Genomic DNA, 19,112 nt, shown 5'->3' with positions numbered 1-19,112 from the left:
TTCTCAAGGTTTATAGAGACTGGTGTAGAATAACTCAGGGAAGTCATACTTCCTCCTGAGACTAGTTGTGTGCTCTGCAGTGTTCTGAATACCAGCACTCCGCTACCATTGCCCAGGGGCTCTGGTGCTCAGCTGCACCACCAGCTGAGAGGACAGCTGGACAGGTTTTCCTTAAATTAGCTTCCCCACCCTCCAAGTGCTGTGACTGATTACAGGTGTGTGCTGCATACCCCACCTGAGCTGGCTCTTTGAAATGATATCTAATTCTAAAGAATTTAATAGCCTTTTTAGGCATTTAGAGAGATTTTTATGTTAGTACAATTTTATTTGAGCACAACAGTGAAGAGAAACTGTACAGTTTAATATTTTAACTGAAATTTATTTTGATTTAATGCATCTTTTCATTTGACCATTCTGAGCTGCAGATTTTGTTTTTCATGATTCTGTGTTTATGTTTGTGTGGAAGATCAGATATTTGTAGATGAAGGAACAGAAAGCTTAAATGGAAAAAACAAGTGAGTGGTCAACATTCAAGGTGGCTCATGCCTGCAATCCCAGGCAGGCAGGTTGCTGAGAGTTCTAGGCCAGCTTGGGCTACACAGTCTCAGTGAACCCTGTCTCAATAAACAAACAGAAAAACCAAAAAGAATTATCAGGCAAAAAGTCAACCTCGTTTAAACACCTTTCTCTTTTTTCCAGGTGTACTGTAGGGTGCGCCCACTGAGTTTTCCTGATCAAGAATGCTGTGTAGAAGTGGTCAATAATACAACTGTGCAGCTCCATACACCTGAGGGTTATCGACTCAACAGAAATGGAGATTATAAGGAGGTAGGTTCCTAGTGGAACTGAGTTGTTTTTAATTTAAAAGGTCCTGTGTGATCTCACTTGTGGGAAGGGATACTTTAGCCACCTTATCTTTGATTTCTAGGACATACAGATAGACTAGAGATGTAGGGTTTCATTCAGAGGATTTATTTTCTTTCTTTTTTTTTTTTTTTTTTTTTTTTTTTTTTTGTATTTTTGAGACAGCGTCTCACTGTGTAGTTATGGCTGTCCTGAAACTCATTCTGTAGACCAGGCTGAGATCTGCCTACTTCTGCCTCTTGAGTGCTGGTAAAGGCCTGCATCACCACTCACCAGCTTCAGAGGATTTCTTTTTCTTTCTTTTTTTGTTTTGGTTCTTTGAGACATTATGCCTGCCTCATTTTCCTGTATGCTGAGATTGCAGGCCTGAGCCACCACATTGGGCTGCTATTCAGGCTTGTGCACACTACTGCAGAGATACCATTCTTCAGACCACCCATGTCCTCTTTGCTGCCAATTTGTCCTCATTATCTCAGCGGCATGTTCCTTCCTGAAGCACTCTTTCTTCCTCTCCATCTCTGGCTGTTTGTCACTAGCCACCCTCGGCTGGCTTCTGTCTAGCCTCTGAATACTAAGGTAGGCTATGTCTGGGTCTCTGTTTTTTTCTTCTTTCCCATCTTCTGTTTTCATCTTCTTTTTTTTTTTTTTTTTTTTTTTTTTTGAGACAGGATCTCACACATTAGCTTAGACTGGACCAGAACTTGCCTCAGCCTCCTGAGTTCTAGGAATACTGGTGTGAGTCACTATGCCTGACCCAGGGACTCTAACTCTAAATTTAAATGTCTGACAACTTGCTATCTTTGGTGGGTGTCACTTATCCATCTTAAGTTTGGGGTTTTTGAAGCAAGGTTTCTCTGTATAGCCCTGACTATCCTGGAACTCGCTCTGTAGACCAGGCTGGCCTCAAACTCAGAGGTCTACCTGGCTCTGCCTCCCGAGTGCTGGGATTAAAAGGCATGTACCACCACTGCTCATCTCAAGTTTTATGTATTGAAAGGAGCTCTTGAGTCCCCACTGCCCTTTAAATGTTTTCCTTCTAGCCTTTTGAGAAGATGGTACCATTATTGTCCAGTTGCCCAGTCCAGAAACATGGAAACTACTTTCCTCTGGCATCTGCTCATGTTGGGTCATGAATCCTGACAAAGTGGATCCTAAGATTATCCTTTCCTGTCTGTCTTTCTGCCACTAGCTTCTTCTGAGCTGGTTACTAATCAAGCTGTCTGTGGTGGGGAAGTGTTTTTAACTTGATTCAGGGGAGCAGATACTCTAGTTTGTGCTAAATTTAACTAACAGCATGAGTCCCCTGACTAACTGCTTTCTAAACTGTGTATTGAGATATGCCCATTGACTGCAGGCTGAGGGGGAACAATGGAAGATGGCAGGGAATGTTTCTTTCTTTCTTTCTTTTTTTTTTTTTCAAGACAAGGTTTCTCTGTGTAGCTTTCAAGCCTGCCCTGGAACTTGCTCTGTAGACCAGGCTGGCCTTGAACTCACAGAGATCCACCTGCCGCTGCCTCCCAAGTGCTGGGATTAAAGGTGTGCACCACCACCACCTGGCTAGGGAATTTTTCTTAATGTTAAGGAGAACTGGTAACAACCAGTTCTCAGGTGTGCTGAGCATGGTTTGAGCCTTTCCTGGAGTCTATCTGGCTGCTTGCTTTTACAGAGGATCTTGTCTAATGGTTTCCACAGAGCTGCCAGAATGCTCTTGCAAAGTAGAAAGAGATCTTATCATTTCCCTGTGCAAAATCTCTTAAGGAATAAAGTCTGTCGATGGGGAAAATCCTGTTCAACCAGCCTCCTGCTTATCTTCCCTTCCTCGTCTTTCAGTACTCATCCAGTCTTTGGAGATCCTCTGTAAACCAGAATCGTGCTTAGCAACCACGCTTAACCTAGACTTCTCCATTGTAACCTGGATGCCTCCCCATCTTGAGTTTCAGCTTAAATCTTACTTCCTCAGGGTGTGCAGACTACTCCAGCAGAAACAGCTGCTCACTCTCTGGTCTTCATTCAGTATGCCTCCTTTATAACACTTACTGCATTGATTTATTGATAGGTATGCATTGTTTAAAGATGAAGGTGTGAAGGTCACTGGGCAGTTTCACCATTTTGTGAACATGACCAAGTGTACTTGCTTATTTATGCTAGATAGATTGCCCCAATAGGCATGGAGGCTGTGCAGACTATTGCTCTTAGACTCCAGCAGCACATACTACTGCTTTGTGGAATACAGTATGCAGTTGCACCATAGTGCATCTGTTCCTATCCACACAGGTTTGTTTACACTAATGTCACCACCTCCTGGAGTAATACGGTGTGCTTTTTTCCTTTAGGCACTAGAGTTTATCACCATTGTAATCTTAGAGGACTGCCAGTTGGTGGTCTCTTACTGAACTGAAACATCACGAGAGGCATGTCTGTGCTTGTGTTCACTGTCTCTTTCCTGTTCTTCATGTAAGCACGAGAGCATACGTGCCTTCCAGCCCTGTTTGTCAAAAGACTAAGTTTGGATTAAGCAGGAATGAGTGGTCAGGGAGGTTGGTGGAGCAGAGCAGGTCTTTGAGGATACAACGGGAGTTGAATACTGACTTACTGAATTTCAAATGGATTTAAAGTACGTGCAAACCCAAGGTTTGGTGGAGATCGAGTACTCAGCACTGCTGTGGAGCTGGCTTTGCCACTGTTCAGGAGCTTGAGCAGGTGCCTTCTTGGACCTATTTTCTTTCTTTCTTTTTCTTTTTTTTTAAATAATTTATTTGAGTATATCTTATGTGCATTGGTGTGAAAGTGTCAGATCCCCTGGAATGTGAATTACAGACAGTTGTGAACTGCCTTGTGGGAGCTGGGAATTGAACTCGGGTTCTCTGGATGAGCAGCCAGTGCTCTTACCCTCTGAGCCATCTCTCCAGTCCCTGCACCTATTTTCATTACACCAAAGGAGGAGGCATTCTTTTTTTTTTTTTTTTTTTTTTTTTTTTTTGGTTTTTCGAGACAGGGTTTCTCTGTGTAGCTTTGCGCCTTTCCTGGAGCTCACTTGGTAGCCCAGGCTGGCCTCGAACTCACAGAGATCCGCCTGCCTCTGCCTCCCGAGTGCTGGGATTAAAGGCGTGCGCCACCAACGCCCGGCATGGGGAGGCATTCTTGAGGATGAGGAGTGCATCTGTTTTCCTTGTCACCACCCTACATGTTCTTGTCATTCCACAGTCTTTGTTCTGAAGTACATTGAGAATGAAAACTTCACAAAGGTAAAAGATAGACTAGCTGAATTATGTGTTTTAAATCTTTTAGGTTTTTAAGTTTTATGTCTGTGAGTGTTTTGGCTCCATGCATGTGAGTGATGTAAGTCACATATGGGTCTGGTGCCCATGGAGGTCAGAAGAGGGCATCAGGTCTCCTGGAACTGGAGCTATAGACAGTTGTGAGCCACCATGTGGTGCTGGGAACTGCTGAGCCATCTTTGCAGTCCCTGAAGCAGGTATTTTGTCTCTGATAGGTTTTTAATCTTATTTATTATTTATGAAATAGTGGTTTTGGGGGCTGGAGAGATAGATGTCTCCTCTGTTAAGAGCACTTGCTGCTCTTTCAGAAGACCTGGGTTGATTCTCAGCAGGACGCAGAAAAGGCTCCGGCTACAACATGGTGACTCAACTTCCTTTAGCTCTGACTTCACGGGATCAGATGCTCTTTTCTGGCCTCGGTGGGCAACAGACACACACACAGTACTTGCATACATAAAGACAAGCACTCATACACGTAAGAATAGATACATCTTTTATATGTGTGTCTGTGTTTATATAGATCCATGTCTTTGCTCTCAGTATCTACAATCTCACATCCAGGAGTTGAACTAACCAGGGGTTGAAAACCTTCAGAAATGGGCCGTGGATGTAGCTCATTGGTAGAGCACTTGCCTAGGATATGTGAGGGAGGTCATAGGTTTAATCTGTTACTGCCCCCTCCCATGCCTTCAGGAAAACATAGGTATCTGCACTGAATATAGACAGATGTTTCTTTGTCATTTCCTATGTAACACAGAAGTAACTATTGTATTAGGATAATGGCATGGTTTAAAGTTTATTAAATGGCAAATGCTATGTCATTTAAGTAGTGGATTTGGGGATCCTTTTTTTTTAGTTTTTCTTGACAGGGTTTCTCTGTGTAGCTTTGTCCCTTTCCTGGAACTCGCTTTGTAGACCAGGCTGGCCTCGAACTCACAGAGATCTGCCTGCCTCTGCCTCCCCAGTGCTGGGATTAAGGGCGTGCGCCACCACCGCCGGCTGGGGATTCTTATATATCTGGTTTCCATGGTGGATCTGGAACCAATCTCCCACTGTCATGGTGGCATATAATTTCAGCACTCTGGAGGTAGAGGTAGGAGGATCAGAAATCCAAGTTCATTCTTGGTTACACAGTGAGTTTGAGACCTCCTTGGGTTACATAAGATTGTCTTAAAAAAGTTATATGTGTGTGTATATACATATATATATGTATATATATATGTGTGTGTATATACATATATATATGTATATATATATGTGTGTGTGTGTGTGTGTGTGTGTGTGTGTACACACATAACACACACTGTCAAAGTAACATTTATTTTGTAAAAGAACTTAAATAAAATTATATTTGTAGTTCATTTTCTAGTTTTAAAATTCTGTAATCTTGGTATTTTGCTGTCCTATTTACAATGTCTTTTTATATTTATTATTTTTGTCTGTAATACCTGTACTTGTAAGGTCAGAGGATAACTTGTAGGAGACAGTTTTCTCCTTTCACTATGTGGGTTCCATGGATTGAACCCAGGTTCTTAGGCTTGGTGGCAAGTGCCTTTACCTGCTAAGCCATCTTGTTGGCCCTTGCTACTTTAAATGTATCTTTATAAAGAGGAAGTAGAAGGCAGTGGACGGGGGTGGTGGTGCATGCTAGTGATAGTAGCAGAGGCAGGAAGATCAAGTTCTAGGCCAGCCATGAATACATAACAGACTCTTTCATACAAACATACTCCAAAAAAGAAAAAAACAACACTTGAAATTTTTAATAAATTAAATTGGGGGGTGGGTAGGTGGGAATACAAGGTTTCTCTGTATAGCCCTGGCTGTCCTGGAATTCACTCTGTAGACCATGCATGCTGGCCCTGAACTCACAGAGATCCATCTGCCTCTGCTTCCTGAGTGCTGGGATTAAAGGAGCATGCCGCCACTGCCCAACATAAATTCAAGATTATAGGTCTTTACCTTGTGTTTTTGCTTTGTTAACAGGGTTTCACACTATGGCCCAGTCTGGCCTGTAGTTCTCTGTGTAGCCCAGGCTGCCATCATGGCAAACTTCCTGCCTACACCTTGTGATACAGAGGCTGAAACAGTCACTTTCTTTTTTGGGGGGGGGGGTTGGATTTTGGAGACAGGGTTTCTTTGTGTAGTTTTGGTGCCTGTCCTGGATCTCACTCTGTAGACCAGGCTGGCCTCTAATTCACAGAGATCCACCTGTTTCTGCCTCCCAAGTGCTGGGATTAAAGGCGTGTGCCACCACCGCCCGGTAAATGTTCACTTTTGATCAGTCTTAATCTATGCACCATTAGTGGACTTGCCTTTACTCAGTGCCTGGACTGAAAGTATTTGTTATGATGGCTGTGATTTATGTATGTTGTGACTACTGAAGGCTCCAGTTTTTTCTTTACATGTCTCGATTTGAAAGCTCACAGCAGAAACATTTCAAGTGTAGAACAGATACAGTTCTAGTCTAGTGGAATTTGATGTGTTTATTTTTCTTTTCTCCACAGACTCAGTATTCATTTAAGCGGGTATTTGGCACTCATACCACTCAGAAGGAACTTTTTGATGTTGTGGCTAGTCCATTGGTAGATGACCTCATTCATGGCAAGAATGGTATGATTCTTGGAGTTTAGTTGAATTCTCTGTTTAATCTTGTGGTGAAGCTTTTAATATTTATATATTTGGTTTGACATTAAATTCAGATTTAACTCATTAGAGTGATGCCCTTTTTTGGGTTTGTTAATTTAAGTGTTTTAAATACAATGAAATGTTTTGTGGGACTTTAAGACTATAACTTCTTGTTGTTGCTATACTGTAGGTCTTTTGTTTACATATGGTGTTACGGGAAGTGGAAAAACTCACACAATGACAGGTTCTCCAGGGTACGGAGGCCTGCTTCCTCGCTGTTTGAACATGATCTTTAACAGCATAGGGTCGTTTCAAGCAAAACGTTACGTAAGTACAATTCCTTTGGGTTGTGACTGTCACTGTGGACACAGGACTGAGACATCTGGATACAGTGACTCTTTTGGGTTGTGACTGTCACTGTGGACACAGGACTGAGACATCTCTGGATACATGATACTGAGGAAGAATAAAAGCACTGGAGCTGCTTTGACTCTTCCATGTGTTCAGATGTGGTGGGCATGGCGGGTCTGCCTGTGACGCCAGCAGTTGGGTGGTAGAGCAAGAGCATCGAGACTTGCAGGCCCAGCAGCTCTGCCCTCCCCAGAGTTGAAATGTTAAATGCTTCCTGTTTTTAAATGTTGCTATTCCGTAAGTAAAATTTGTTTCAAAAGTCCTTTTTGCCCCTATTGTAGGTTTTTAAATCTAATGATCGGAACAGCATGGAAATACAGTGTGAAGTTGATGCCTTATTAGAACGGCAGAAAAGAGAAGCCATGCCCGTTCCAAAGACCCCCTCTAGCAAGTGAGTAACTTCATGTGCAGCACTGACTCCGGGTGGGTGGAATTCCATCCTACGGTTTCTGGAGCTTGGGGAAGGTGACTATGAATTAGAGAAGTTAGTCTTACAGTTGACTTTTGTGAGGTCAGGGTTGAGGCATGTTTTTGACTGCTCTAGTATTTTGTCTGTGAGTTGGGGAAGGTGAGTGCCTGTGCTACGAATCTCCAGGGCTCGGCTGTCCTTGACCCACCTTGAATCTGAATAAAGTTGCTTTATGATTTCAATTATAAATGGTAGAACATTTATTAAGAGTTTTTCCACTCTGGTACGGTTTCAGTTAGGGTGTTTTGTGTGTGTGTGTGTGTGTGTGTGTGTGTGTGTGTGTGTGTGTGTGTGTGTGGTTTTCAAGACAGGGTTTCACTTTGTAGACCAAGCTGGGATTAAAAGACGTACACCACACCCGGCAATTCAGTTAGGTTTCTATTGCTGTGATAAAATGCCCTAAACAAAGCAGCTTGGTGGAAGAAAGGATTTATTTCATCTTTCACTTCCAAGTCCAAATCACTGAGGGAAGTCAGGACAGGAATTCAAGCAGGAGCTGATGCAGAAGCCATGGAAGAATGCTGTTTACCAGTTTACTTCCTGTGGCTTGCTCAGCCTACTTTCTTATACAACCCAGGACCACCTGCCCAGGGTTGGTACTACCCTCCCACATCAATGATTAATCAAGAAAATGCTAGGCAGACTTGCCTTTTGACCAAGGCTCATGGAGATATTTTCTCAGTTGAGAGCCCCTTTTCCCAAAGACTCCAGCTTGTGTCAAATTGACATAAAAGCAGCCAACACAGGTATCTATTTTTGATATTAACTCTCAATGGGTAAAATCTGACTTTGATGGATCTGTTTCTTGTTTTAGGCGACAGGCAGATCCAGAGTTTGCAGATATGATAAATGTACAAGAATTCTGCAAAGCAGAAGATGTTGATGAAGACAGTGTCTATGGTGTATTTGTCTCTTACATTGAAATCTATAATAATTACATATATGATCTATTGGAAGAGGTGCAGTTTGATCCCATAAAGCCCAAGTAAGTAGTGAAGAGAGTCTCTTCAGGTAACACTGGAAAACTACCCCCAGCAATCCCTGGTTTCTGCAGGTATAAATGGGGATAATGCCTACATTTGTTTTCAGAATGCACAGAAATTGTGTAGTCATGCTCAATGAATACTTTTATTTATTATATATATAGTATTCTGCCTGCATGTTTGCCTGCAGGCCAGAAGAGGGCAGAGATCCCATTACAGATGGTTGTGAGCCACCATATGGTTGCTGGGAATTGAACTCAGGACCTCTGGAAGAGCAGCCAGTGCTCTTAACCACTGAGCCATCTCTCCAGCCTGAATACTTTTATTCCTAACTAGATTGTAGCTGTATTAGGAAACCAACAGGTTAAGGTATAGTGACCTGAAGATCCATCTTGGAAATTGCTTTTGAAAACTTAGCCGTAGGTTTTAGACAAATAACTATTTTATAGACAGTGTTGGGGGCATCTTTTAACACCGTGATAGTGCTGGGGCTTTTGCAGTCTCTTTACCTGTCTGTGTCTAGGGGATCTCTATAGAGTTGGTCCTTGTCTGTGCAAGTAATTCTTAGCTCATCCACTGGGGATTAGTGTAAAGCCACATTGCATTGTCATTCTGTGAGAGGTAAGTGCTACTCCTTAGATATCTGTAGGTCTTGAGAATCTGAAGACCAGTTACCATGTAGCTTTACAGAAGTACCTCTCTTTGTGCCAGGGCTGATTCACAGATCTTGTGTCTGATGAATGGTACATTGTCCTTGAGTGGGTGGTTTTGTTCTTGAGCTAAAGGCTGGTCTTGCATACTGTGTTTCATTGCAGCCAATTAAAACAAATGATATGAAGACCTTTGTCTTACATATAACATTTGTATATGTGTAAAGGGACATTACTGTGGAAACAGCTGGATTTAGAAAACATTAAACTGAGAACAGACTGATGTCTGCTTATGTCAGTATGTTCACTAATATGAAAAGTGCATGACTGGTTGAACCCTTACTTAATTTCTATGACAGGAATTCTGTTTGAAACATGATTTTGTAAAATAACTATAAGTTGCCAGGTGAATTAACTCTGAAGGTCTTAGGTCTTGCTTCACTCAGCTGTTCTTCAGATGAGAGCTGCTTTGTTTTTGAGGCAGTGTTACTGCATTGCACTCCAGTTCCATGTGGTCCTCCCGTGTCAGCTCCCAGCGCTGGGTTAGCAGTGTGCACCGCCAAGCCCAGCCTCAAACACAAACTGTAGGAAGGGGCTTCCTTTTGGGGTTACCTGTCTGGCTTTGAATGTTGGAACGAAAAGAGAAGTACCTGGGTTAAGTTACAGAGAGGAAGAAGAGTGTGGTCTTGGCAATGCCTTTTATAGTAAATTACTTTCCCACTTGAGCACATATTTTCATGTGTGTTTTAAACTGTCCTTTGTTGCAATTCCAGCTTTGTGTGTACCTGTTTTATCTAAACTTTTGTGAAGTCATTCATTACTACCAATTAACCCCCCCCCTTTTTCTTTCTTTTTTTTTTTTTTTTTTTTTTTTGGTTTTTGAGACAGGGTTTCTCTGTAGCCTTGGAACCTATCTTGGTACTCACTCTGTAGACCAAGCTGGCCTTGAACTCACAGAGATCCACCTGTCTCTGCCAGGATTAAAGGCATACTCTACCACTGCCCAGCTTTTTTTTTTTTTTTTCTCAAGACAGGGTTTCTCTGTGTAGCCCTGGCTGTCCTGGAACTCACAGAGATCTACCTGGTTCTGTCTCCCAAGTGCTGGGATTAAAAGTGTGCTCCATCACTGCCTAGCAATTTCCTTTTTTTTTTTTTTTTTTAAAGTTAGTCTCACCATGTAGACCATGCTATCCTTGAACTCACAGAAATCCACCAGGCTCTGCCTCCCAAGTGCTGGGATTAAGAGCATGCTTCACCATGCCCAACACTACTAATTATTTTTATATCTCTTTTGTTTGCAATTTGTTTGGCTTTTCTAAGTGATATTGTTTCAACTGATACTGTCTGGTTTTCTTTAGTCATGCAAAGGAAACAGCCAGAGTGCCTTCCTGGGGTATCTTTCGAGAGCACTTAGAAGGGAGCCTATTTAGCACTGATTGTGGATTTAATGTGAGGATAGTGTTAGCTCTCCTTTTCTGAGGGGTTAATTTTTATTAGTTTTTGATGCAGTGAAAGAGTCTCGCAAGTAGAGGTTTTTGAAATCTCCATCATCACTGTCACTAGTCTAGACTGAAACGTTGCTGCAGGATGGCTACTCTAGAACAGTAATGTCTGCCTTATTCCTTTGGTAGGTGGAACGGCTGCAGTACACCTATGAGGAACCCAGAGTCTGTGTATGTGATGATATTGACTCTTCTTAAGGAGAAGGGTGTAGTTAACACTAGTGGGGGGCATATTTCACATGTTTGTAGTTTGCTTTTCTTTGGCACCCGGCAGGCTGCTACCTCTAAACCCTCCTTTCTTTTAGAAAATCTCCCCTTCATTATCAGTGATGCTGGCTGGTAAATGTCCCCATCCTCACCAGTCACAAAACAGAGAGTGTGGCTGATGAGACAGCTCAGCAGGTAAAGGTGCTTGCTGCCAAGCCTGACCACCTGAGTTCCATCCCTGGAACCCACATGGTAGAAGGGAAGAACTGACTTGTAAGTTGTCCTCTGACCTCCACACATTCAATTCCAGATAAAGAAAATTATTAAAACATAGGGCTGGAGAGATGGCTCAGTGGTTAAGAGCACTGGCTGCTCTTCCAGAGGTCCTGAGTTCAATTCCCAACACCCACATGGCAGCTAACAACTGTCTGTAACTCCAAGATCTGACACCCTCACACAGACATACATACAGGCAAAACACTAGTGTATATAAAAGAATAATAAATAAATTTTAAAAAAAGAAAATTAATTAAAACATAGGGCTGGAGAGATGGCTCAGTGGTTAAGAGCACTGGCTGCTCTTCCAGAGGACCTGTGTTTGGTTCTCAGCACCTACGTGGTGGCTCACAACCATCTGTAACTTCAGTTCCAGGAGATCCAGTGCCCTCTTCTAGTTTCTGTGAGTGCTAGCCACACATGTGGCACACAGATTTACATATAAGCAAAACACCCATACATGTAAAACAAAAGCATTTTTTAAAAAATCAACTAAAACAGAACATGCAAGCACCCTTACCTAATCTTAACTGACTGCAAACTAAAACTTAGCAAGCCACTTTGCAGGGGTGGTCACTCTGGGCATACACTAAGTCCTTTCTGAATTCTTCTTCTGCATTGCTTTGAAGGTCAGAGCCAGTTGAATATTCTGGTCTTTTAAATGAGGAAAGTGCTAGACTGTGTTGTATAGTCTGTGCTGCATACGATAGTGCTGTAGTACTGTTGCAGTCTAATTGTCTATTGTTTTGTGTGCTTTTTAGGGTGGCTTAGAGCATACTTTAAAACCAGAATTGGTTCCTGCTTTATAACTAACCTTGACTGTATAATCATGTTTTGGTTTTTAAGTCTACCATTTCTTTGGGGATCTTCTGTAACTTCATGTCCATTAAAGAAAGGATGTCATGGGAGCATGTGTGTTCTGTCTCACTATGTGGTGTCTTTATCATAACACTGCAAGAAGGCCCTCCTCGGGTGCCAGCACTACACACAGGGACTCTCCAGCTTTTAGAACCACAGGATAAATTGGAGAAAAGCTGGGCATGTGCTCAGTGGTGGAGCTCTTGGCTAACATGCATGAGCTTGCGTTCTGTCAGTGGTGTTGAGGTGCAAGGGGATGTTGTGTTGCTGGACACTTGAACCTCAGTCTTAAAGGAGGACAGTTGTATCTCCTTTAGGAAACTAACCATTTCTTTCTTTCCCATAGACTCCCACAATCCAAAATACTCCGAGAAGATAAGAACCACAATATGTATGTTGCAGGATGTACAGAAGTAGAAGTGAAATCTACAGAAGAGGCTTTTGAAGTTTTTTGGAGAGGTTAGAAATAACTAGAATTTGAAAAACGTAAACTGATGGTTTTAACCTTCAGAGTAGTTGCTGAAATTTAATAGTAGTCCTTTGGGATTAATTGGAAAGCAGGTATAATAAGTGGCTGAGTTCAGGTGTAATCAATGACTTCTCTGTCATCATAGGTCAGAAAAAGAGACGTATTGCTAACACCCATTTGAACAGAGAATCTAGCCGTTCGCATAGTGTGTTCAGCATTAAACTCGTCCAGGCTCCCCTGGATGCCGATGGAGACAATGTCTTACAGGTAATGTTTGAATGTGAATCTTGTCTTTTCTAATTCAGCCCTAAGGTTTTGGAAGATGACCTAAATTAGGGACTACCATGGTGATGCAGATTGCTCTAGAGTTAATAGCTGTATAGCCAATGACTTCTTTTTTTTTTTTTTTTATGTCAATAGTGCTGTTTCTGGGCTCTGCCTATTGAGTGATCCTAGTGCATAGCATGTGTGGCACACGCAGTCTGCTGTGTTGTGAAAAGGGTCTGCAGAGTTTTAAACATCTGTAAGAATGTGTTGCATTGTTTTAGGTGCTGTTTTGCCTTGTGAGACAGGGTCTCATGTAATGAGCCCAGGATGACCCTGAACATTTGTTGGTTTGTTTTCTCCTTTATTTCTGAGATCATAGTGTTAACTACATCATTTTCCCCTTCCCCTTCTTCTCCCCAAACCCTCCTGTAAGACTTCTCCTTGCTGGTTTTCAAATCCATGGCCTCTTTTGCTTGTTTCTTTTCTCACTATCTAGGCAAGGCTGGCCCCAGACCATAGGGATCCACCTGCCTCAGTCACCCAACAGCCGCAATTAAAGGCACGTGCTACCTTACCTGGCTTTGTTTTTGGTTTTCACTGTGTAGCCTGGAGCTCAGAATTTTTCTGCCTCAGCCTCCCCTGCTAAGACTAAAGTCTTGTTTCACTGATTGTGACTTAAACTGTTTAATGTGGCCATGTCCAGGCTGTCAGGAAAGTGCTGCGGTTCACTAGTATTTGAATTCTGATTCCTACCTATTCTCCTTTGTCTGACCTGACTATAAGAGAGCCTTCTCATAAGGTTGTCAGAATTAAGAGAAGCCGTGTGAAGTTTCTTGGCCACTGCTTGGATTATAGTCAGTCCTCAATAAATGTTAGTTAGAAAATGGCCACAGACAATTCTTCCCCTGGTTTCTGTGAATTACTATTCTGGTGCTAGGGATGTGAATTACTGCTAATAGCATAATGCCATTTAGGTGCTTCTTGACTTCCATTTTTTTCTTAAAGCTTTATTTGTATATGATGTGTATGAGTGTTTTGCCTGCATATATGTCTGTGCACCACAGTATGGGAGCCTGGTGCTTGTGGAGGCCAGATGAAGGCATCAGATCCCCTGGAGTTACAGGCTGCCATGTGGGTGTAGTTGGCACCTCTCTCTACAAGAGCAGCCAGTGCTCTTAACCATTGAGCATCTGTCCACCCTGACTTTCATTTCTTTGTATAAGTTAGAGGACTCTGAAATTATTAATGTTATTTTAAATAGGCTTTCTTTTGTGTGTGTGTGTGTGTGTGTGTGTGTGTGTGTGTGTGTGTGTGTGTGTGTGTTTCTGAAGAGGAGCTCAATACTTGGACTCCTGGAATACTAAATACCTGGTGATAGCAAAATGGAACAGACTCCCTGTTCTCAAGGAATCCTCTAATGTCTGCTCTGAGGCAGCAGACAAGTATTCAGTGTTATGAGCTTTTAAGCAAACTCTCCTGTATCATCATCCTCTGCCATTCTGGGCATTTGTATTGCATACATACAGCGTCCAATAAGACTTAATATACCATGTTAACTGGACCTTAATATTATAGTGCATTATAACTTAGCTTAGATTGTTGGCTTTATCCCTTGCAGGAAAAAGAACAAATTACCTTAAGCCAGTTGTCTCTGGTAGATCTTGCTGGAAGTGAAAGAACCAACCGGACTAAAGCAGAAGGGAACAGATTACGTGAAGCTGGTGAGTGCCGTGCTGTACTTTTTTTGTTTTGTTTTGTTTTGTTTTGTTTTTCGAGACAGGATTTCTCTGTATAGTTTTGGTGTCTGTCCTGAATCTCACTCTGTAGACCAGGCTGGCCTTGAACTCACAGAGATCCACCTGCCTCTGCCTCCCAAGTACTGAGATTAAAGGCGTGCACCACCACTGCCCAGCTGCAGTGCTGTACTTATTTATGGTTATAACTTTCAACAGCTTGGAATGACAGTTTGTATTTATTAACGGGTGGTTTCTGCTTAATCAGTGAAATAACATTGACTATTAAACTTAGCCTTTAAATCTGCTATTTTTTTTTAAATATTAACATTTTATTTGCGTGTGTATACACCTCAGAGTGTGCATAAAAGTCAGAAGGTTAACTTTCCAGGCACTTGTGGTTATCCTGCCTCAGCCTTCTGAGTGGTGGTATTTCAGGCATGTATCATTATGTCTAGCTAAATGATGTGTCTGATAGCCGTATTGGAGTTAGGAGGTCTTAGTGTTCCAAGATGAACAGTTTTAAACACTTGGGAGTCTGATCGAGATCTGAATTTTTAGAGGTGTTAAGGTTAATATATCAGCCTTGTCTTGGCTCAGAAATCCAAATAAGATAAGTCAGAAAAAGAAAGCATGATGACTAAGAAATCCTGTTGAGATGTAGAGGGACAGAGTTTGCTGGCTTCTAAGACACTTGACTGTTAGAAACATGTTCCTAACATGTTTCTAACATAGGAGGGACTTTTGTCCCTTTCCCACTATAGACTGAAATGGTCACTTGGGATATGGCTGGCCTCCTGTGTATGAGGCTCCTGAGTTCAGTCTCCAGCATCACCTCCCCTAAAAAATGAAAGGAAGCAAGCCAAGTTAATGAGTTTGTCTATGCCGGGATTTAGGGTTTGGAAAAACCTGTTCACTGTTCTATTGCTGTGAGGAGACACTACCACCAAGGCCACTTATCACTTAAGCACTAGGGAAGTGCTTAGCTGGGGGCTTGGTTACAGTTTCAGGGCTGGTCCATGACCATCCTGGCGGGGGAAAGGCAACAGGGGGCATGCTGCTGGAGCAATGGCTGAGTGCTTATTGTAGAGTAGCTGTGGACCAGATGATTCACAACCATGAGGCCGAGAGAGAGTGCATGCCACCGGGAATGGGCACACCTCCTACTCCTTCCCAAATAGTTCTACCCATTGGAGACCAAGCAGTCAAACCTGAGCCTCTGGGGGCCATTCTCATTCCAACCACCAGAAAATTGTCATGCATTTCCAGGCTAGAGAAATGGCTCAGCAGTTAGGCTTTCTTTTTGCATCAGGTGTGGTGGCGCACACCTCTAATCGCAGCACCTGGGAGGCAGAAGCAGGTGGGTTTCTGTGAGTTTAAGATCAACCTGGTCTACAAGGCAAGTTCTAGGACAGCCAGGGCTGTTATACAGAGAAACCTTGTCTTGAAAAACCAAAAAACTAAAGAGTACTTGTTCCTCTTCCAGATGACTTGAGTTCACATTTTTTAATATCCACATTACAGCCGGGCGGTGGTGGTGCATGCCTTTAATCACAGCACTTGGGAGGCAGAGGCGGATCTTTGTCAGTCCGAGGCCATCCTGGTCTACAGAGCGAGATCCAGGAAAGGCACAAAGCTACACAGAGAAACCCTGTCTCAGAAAAAAAAAAAAAAAACCCAAAACAAAACAAAAAATCCACATTACAGCTTACAACTGTCTGTAACTCCAGTTCCAGGGGGTCCTATATGCTCTTCCTGCCTTTGTGAGCATCAAACACATGAAGTATATTTACATATATGCAGGCAAAACACTCAAAAGAATAAAAATAAACAAAGCTTAAAAAGAGATTCTCAGGGCTGGAGAGATGGCTCAGCAGTTAAGAGCACTGGCTGTTCTTTCTGAGGTCCTGAGTTCAATTCCCAGCACTCACATCTTGGCTCACAACCATCTGTAATGAGATCTGGTGCCCTCTTCTGGCATGCAGGCAGAACACTGTATAAATCTTTAAAAAAAAAAAAAAAAAGAGATTTCTTTTTATTTTTTTTTTTAAGAAGAGTAATATTGTATTTGGGGGTCTTTTTAATGGAGTCTCTGAAAGATGGTTATTGAAGCTGTTAAGTGTTTTCTTTTTGGGGGTCCCACCACACAGCTCCCAAATAAATTACATACACAGAGGCTTATTCTTACTTATAAACGCCAGGCTTTAACTTGGCTTGTTTCTAGCCAGCTTTTCTTAACTTAAAATTATCCTGTCACCCTTATGCCTCTGGGCTTTTCCCATTCTCTACTTCTGTAAATCTTACTCTTATTCTGTGGCTGGCTGTGTAGCTGACCCCTGATGTCCTCCTTTTCTTGCTCCTATATCTCTCCTCTCCCAGATTTCTCCTTCTATTAATTCTTTCTGCCTGCCAGCCCCCACCCATCCTTTCTCCTGCTTTGCTATTGGCCGTTCAGTTCTTTATTAGACCATCAGGTGTTTTAGACAGACACAGTAACACAGCTTCACAGAGTTAAACAAATGCAACATAAAAGTAACACACCTTAAAATAATATTCTACAATTAATTAATACTGTTGAAAGTATAGTGGGACCATACATGGACAGCTCTTGAACTTGAGCCATGAAAATCTATTTCTCAACAGTTAAATGAAGTTGAAGTTTTTTGTTTTTTGTTTTTTGTTTTTTAAAGATTTATTTATTATGTATACAGTATTCTGCCTGCCTGCATCCCTGCAGGCCAGAAGAGGGCACCAGATCTCATTACAGATGGTTGTGAGCCACCATGTGGTTGCTGGGAATTGAACTCAGAGCCTTTGGAAGAACAGCCAGTGCTCTTAACCTCTGAGCCATCTCTCCAGCCTGAAGTTGAAGTTTTACAGTTATATGGATGAATTACATTCGCTGTTTTCAAATGTTCTCTGTATCTGACTTCCTCTCAGGTAACATTAATCAGTCACTAATGACGCTAAGAACATGCATGGAAGTCCTGAGAGAGAACCAGACGTATGGAACCAACAAGGTACACAACAGCCTTCATCAACCACTTTGTGGTTTAATCATGCATTTTAATTGTCTAATGTGCTTAGCTTTTGAATGTCTTTATAGATGGTTCCATATCGAGATTCAAAGCTAACTCATCTGTTCAAGAACTACTTCGATGGGGAAGGGAAGGTGCGGATGATCGTGTGTGTGAATCCAAAGGCTGAAGACTATGAAGAAAGCTTGGTAATTTAAGCCTATTTGTCCTGTACAGTTGGGTTTCTCTAGGGAAAACAGCTACTTGAAGAATGGCATACTGGCCCAGTAGTGGTAATGCATACCTTTAATCCCAGCACTTGGAGACAGAGACAGGCAGATCTCTCTGTGAGTTCAAGGCCAGCCTGGTCTACAGAGCTAGTTCCAGGACAGGCTCCAAAGCTACAGAGAGAAACCCTGTCTTGGGGGAAAAACAAAGAATGGCAAACTGCACATTTTGTAGATTGATATAGGCTCACTGGATATGCAAATGAATTCTTTAGCCATCTGTGAAGGAAGACTTGGGGATGCTTTTATAGACTCTGCTTTTTATTTTAGCAAGTCATGAGATTTGCTGAAGTAACCCAGGAAGTTGAAGTAGCGAGACCAGTAGACAAGGTGATATGTGGCTTGACACCAGGGAGACGATACAGAAACCTGCCTCGGGGCGGCCCAGTTGGAGATGGTATGATTTCCTGTTATATCATTATTCATTTGCTTGTCTTTCTGTCAACTTTAAAAAAAAATCTTTTTACACCCTTCTTAACAACCAAATGAAAGAAACTTCAAACTAAAATGTAAGGTTTGCTTGGTTGTACGTTTTGTCTAATTTTTGAGAAATTCTATGCCTAAAGCAGGGCGTAGTGAAGCATACCTGTAACTCGAGCACTGAGTAAGCAAAAAAAAAAAAAAAATTACAATTCTGTGGTTACTGGTTCAGGGGTTCTGCTCACAGTATCAGACTTGCTGAAGCTCTTTCATAACTGTTAAATTCCACACAGAACCTTTGGTGACTGAGATGACTCTACAGAGCTTCCCACCACTGCCTCCATGGAGACTTCTGGATATCAACGATGAAGAGACCCTTCCGAAGCTGATTGAAACGTTGGAGAAACGGCATCACCTACGCCAACTAATGACTGAGGAGCTTAACAAACAATGTAAGGGCAGAGCTGCTTACAGCTGCTGTGACTTCAGAGGTAGAAACAGGTCTTAGTGACTCCATCTAGTGAGCCTCCTCTTGTTTTTAAGACTTGTTTCTAGGCTCTGCAGTGGTCTCAAGGTGTTTAATTTGAATGGAAAGGTTTTGTTTTCCTCAACAGCTCTATTTTACTTTTATTTTTAAAGAATATAGGAAGAAAAAAGTGAGTGTCTCCCCATCTATGTTTATTTTTAATAGTGATGGACACAAGATGGTGTTTTATAGTTTTCCCCTGTTTGCAAGTTATTTATACTTTTTAATTGTACTTCAAGATGGCGTAGGGAAAAGTGAAATAATGTTTGA

At 42.1% G+C, this 19,112-nt stretch overlaps 1 protein-coding gene across 15 annotated transcripts in view; it reads left to right on the top strand.

The window, feature by feature from the left end:
* Positions 1-19,112, top strand: part of Kif23 (kinesin family member 23) — a 30,922-nt gene that overhangs the window by 3,229 nt on the left and 8,581 nt on the right. For 9 of the 15 annotated variants that reach the window (XM_076576426.1, XM_076576424.1, XM_076576422.1 and 6 more), the window contains 12 exons: positions 700-828; positions 6,647-6,752; positions 6,958-7,094; positions 7,460-7,569; positions 8,462-8,632; positions 12,470-12,582; positions 12,738-12,859; positions 14,478-14,580; positions 17,533-17,612; positions 17,699-17,818; positions 18,167-18,293; positions 18,610-18,768. In XM_076576426.1, coding sequence (XP_076432541.1) covers positions 700-828; positions 6,647-6,752; positions 6,958-7,094; positions 7,460-7,569; positions 8,462-8,632; positions 12,470-12,582; positions 12,738-12,859; positions 14,478-14,580; positions 17,533-17,612; positions 17,699-17,818; positions 18,167-18,293; positions 18,610-18,768 — 1,477 coding nt within the window. Of the gene's footprint in view, positions 1-699; positions 829-6,646; positions 6,753-6,957; positions 7,095-7,459; positions 7,570-8,461; positions 8,633-10,911; positions 10,954-12,469; positions 12,583-12,737; positions 12,860-14,477; positions 14,581-17,532; positions 17,613-17,698; positions 17,819-18,166; positions 18,294-18,609; positions 18,769-19,112 lie in introns of all 15 variants that reach the window. The other 6 variants (XM_016003522.3, XM_042281067.2, XM_042281066.2 and 3 more) reach the window with 1 other exon arrangement.

The sequence above is a fragment of the Peromyscus maniculatus genome, chromosome 7 (genome assembly GCF_049852395.1).
Source record: "Peromyscus maniculatus bairdii isolate BWxNUB_F1_BW_parent chromosome 7, HU_Pman_BW_mat_3.1, whole genome shotgun sequence".
In the NCBI taxonomy this organism is placed as follows: domain Eukaryota; kingdom Metazoa; phylum Chordata; class Mammalia; order Rodentia; family Cricetidae; genus Peromyscus; species Peromyscus maniculatus.
The sequence above is the reverse complement of the archived record's forward strand: the minus strand, read 5'-3'. Positions and strand labels throughout refer to the sequence as shown.